At 41.0% G+C, this 2500-nt stretch overlaps 1 protein-coding gene across 1 annotated transcript in view; it reads left to right on the top strand.

Moving 5' to 3' along the window:
• The window catches only part of LOC308079059 (carbohydrate sulfotransferase 12-like), a 9113-nt gene that overhangs the window by 4076 nt on the left and 2537 nt on the right, over positions 1 to 2500 (top strand). Inside the window, exon 3 of the mRNA XM_080420397.1 lies at positions 1 to 134. This exon is cut by the window's left edge and continues 4 nt beyond it. Within this exon, the coding sequence (XP_080276523.1) occupies positions 1 to 134 (134 nt within the window). The remainder of the gene's footprint in view (positions 135 to 2500) is intronic.

The following is a 2500-nucleotide window of genomic DNA, read 5'->3' as shown; positions in this document are numbered from 1 at the left end:
GGGCGTGGTGGAGAGTCTCGCCACTTGATGGAGCTGAAGCTGGAGCATTACACCAAGTTCCTGTTTGTACGAGAACCCTTCGTAAGACTCATGTCTGCCTTCAGGGACAAGTTTGGATTGGACAAGTTTGGAAGGTGTGTGCGCACGTGTGTGTGTGTGTGTGTGTGTGTGTGTGTGTGTGTGTGTGTGTGTGTGCGCGCGTGCTGTTTAACCACTTAAACCCTATAGTAGCTATAGACTTTGTTGACTGGGACCAAGGAAATTAGAAAAGAAGGTAGGGACGGCCTAGGGGGCAGGCAGACGCCAATGCTTGCATGGCAGACGCCATTGATGCGCATGGGAGCCAAAACTGGAACAGGAAGTTTGGTGAAATACAATGAAGCCTATGGCAGCCAGCTGGACCAGCTTGTGAACAAACACTATTTCTGAACGATTGTGTCCTTTGTCAGATAATTATAGGAATATAAAAGAAGACATATCACAGGTTTTTATCCAATCAATTCGGATTTTTTTTAGCACACTGTATAATTGTGTTGAGGCATCTAAACAGCGGCATGTATCGTCCATAGACTGTATAAAAGTCGTCTCTGGCAGTGTTGCCAGATTGTGTGAGAGAAATAAGCAACCAGGTCTAGGAAAACAAGCCCAGAAGGAGCACCCGGGGCCAGGGGTCTTCAACGTTTTCCCAAACTGATGGGGAGATGGAGCAGGGACCCCCTACCCTACCTCGAGCCCCTATGTACAGGGCACAGGGAGTAGGGTGGCCGCACTGCCATTTATAAACATACCTTATTAACTGAGAACAACAATCTGTCAATTGCACGATAATCATGTATACAAGCTATTCAAAATGGACAGAATCATTTATAGATATTATCATTTATTTAATACATAAATGTGGAAAATGTTTTAAAAATATATGAAGACGAATGGACATTTAAAAAAAAAGATATATAAAAAATATTTGTTTATTTTTATTTTTATGATGTATATATATTTTTAATTGTCTAATCAAGCAACAATTTCACGGACCCCCTGCAGTACCTCGCGGACCCCTGTTGAAGACTTGCACTAGGCCATTATGAGCACTTTAAACCTTTACTGTATACATTGAAAATAGCCGATCTACAAGCTCACAGCTGCTATTTAAAAAAAAATCTTGAAGTAAAATGTGAAATATTGAGGACAAACACAAATCTGGTACAGGGCTCCCTGGCACAAAACATTTTCAAATGGGGTTAGGGACAAATACATATTAATCTGAGGGTCCATGACATAAACATAATTGAGAACCACTGGTTAAAATCATTTTAAAATTGTGAAGTCCAAATAATTGTGTTGATCCAAATAATCAACTACACTTTAGAAAAAAGCCCATAAAACCGCAACCCGCAACTACCAATATTTACAAGCAACTTCACAGAAAAATAAGCCCAAAGTCGCTTATAATAAGTGGACATGGCAACACTGGTTTCTGGCTCTGCAGTATCGCGTACTTTCTGCTCTTTAGATAATAATAATAATAATAATACATCAGACTTATATAGCGCTTTTCTAGTACCCAAAGTCGCTTTACAAAACAGCTTTAAAAACAATTTTATTAGGAGAAAAGAAAACAAGGCTAAAAACAAAAGGCTAAGACTTAGAGGAAGAAAGTGAGGTTTGGTTTGGGTTAGGCAGGGAAAGCGAGTCTAAAGAGGTGGGTTTTGAGGGAGGCTTTGAACACGGCAAGAGTGGGGGCGGCTTTGATGTATTGAGATAGCTCAATAAACTTATACAGTGGACACATTGAAAAGCAACACAGCAGAAAACAATGTGTGATATGTCTTCTTTTATTTTCCAGAAGCAATTACTTTACAAAGGTCTCAGTCATTCAGAAATATATTTTGTTCATGAGCTGATCCACCGGGCTCTCATTAACTCCAATGCATTCCACTGAACTCACGGCTGCAGTCTGGCTCCCAGACAAATGTGCCGGCTGGAATTGCATGATAGCGAAAATTACGTAAATGACCCTACCTTCTTTACATATACCTTGACTGGGACTGGGATCCCCCACAGAATTTGAATAAGGACACTCAGGTTCATATGGTTAAAGCAATACAAGGCAGGTTCACAAATAGCGATTTTTAGCAACCTCTGCTGGTCACTACCGTCACTGCATGTATTTAGCGTAGTCCTGCATTACCCAGAATTCCATTTGTTTTCACCGTAAGGCGGAAGCGTTTCAAAAAGCGTTCTTTTAATTGTTTTAAACTATCTGCGGATCGTTTCTCTTAGCCAGTGGAGTATTAGTTACCGTGAGCTGTGTTTTCTTTTGCTGTTGTTTTTACATCTTCAAATCCTATATTGTCTTAAAATCAGCGTGAGATTCCTTTTTGTTATTAACGCGGTAGTTCCTGGCCAAACAGGAAACCGGTGCGGTAGTTCCTGGCCAAACAGGAAACCGGTGCATGTCCGTTTCCGTTTCCCGGCTGGATGACGTCATTTTCGCGGGAAG

Source organism: Gymnoscopelus braueri (genome assembly GCF_963280865.1).
Source record: "Gymnoscopelus braueri genome assembly, chromosome: 22".
In the NCBI taxonomy this organism is placed as follows: Eukaryota; Metazoa; Chordata; class Actinopteri; order Myctophiformes; family Myctophidae; genus Gymnoscopelus; species Gymnoscopelus braueri.
Note: the sequence above shows the minus strand (reverse complement) of the source record. Positions and strands in the feature narration are given on the sequence as shown.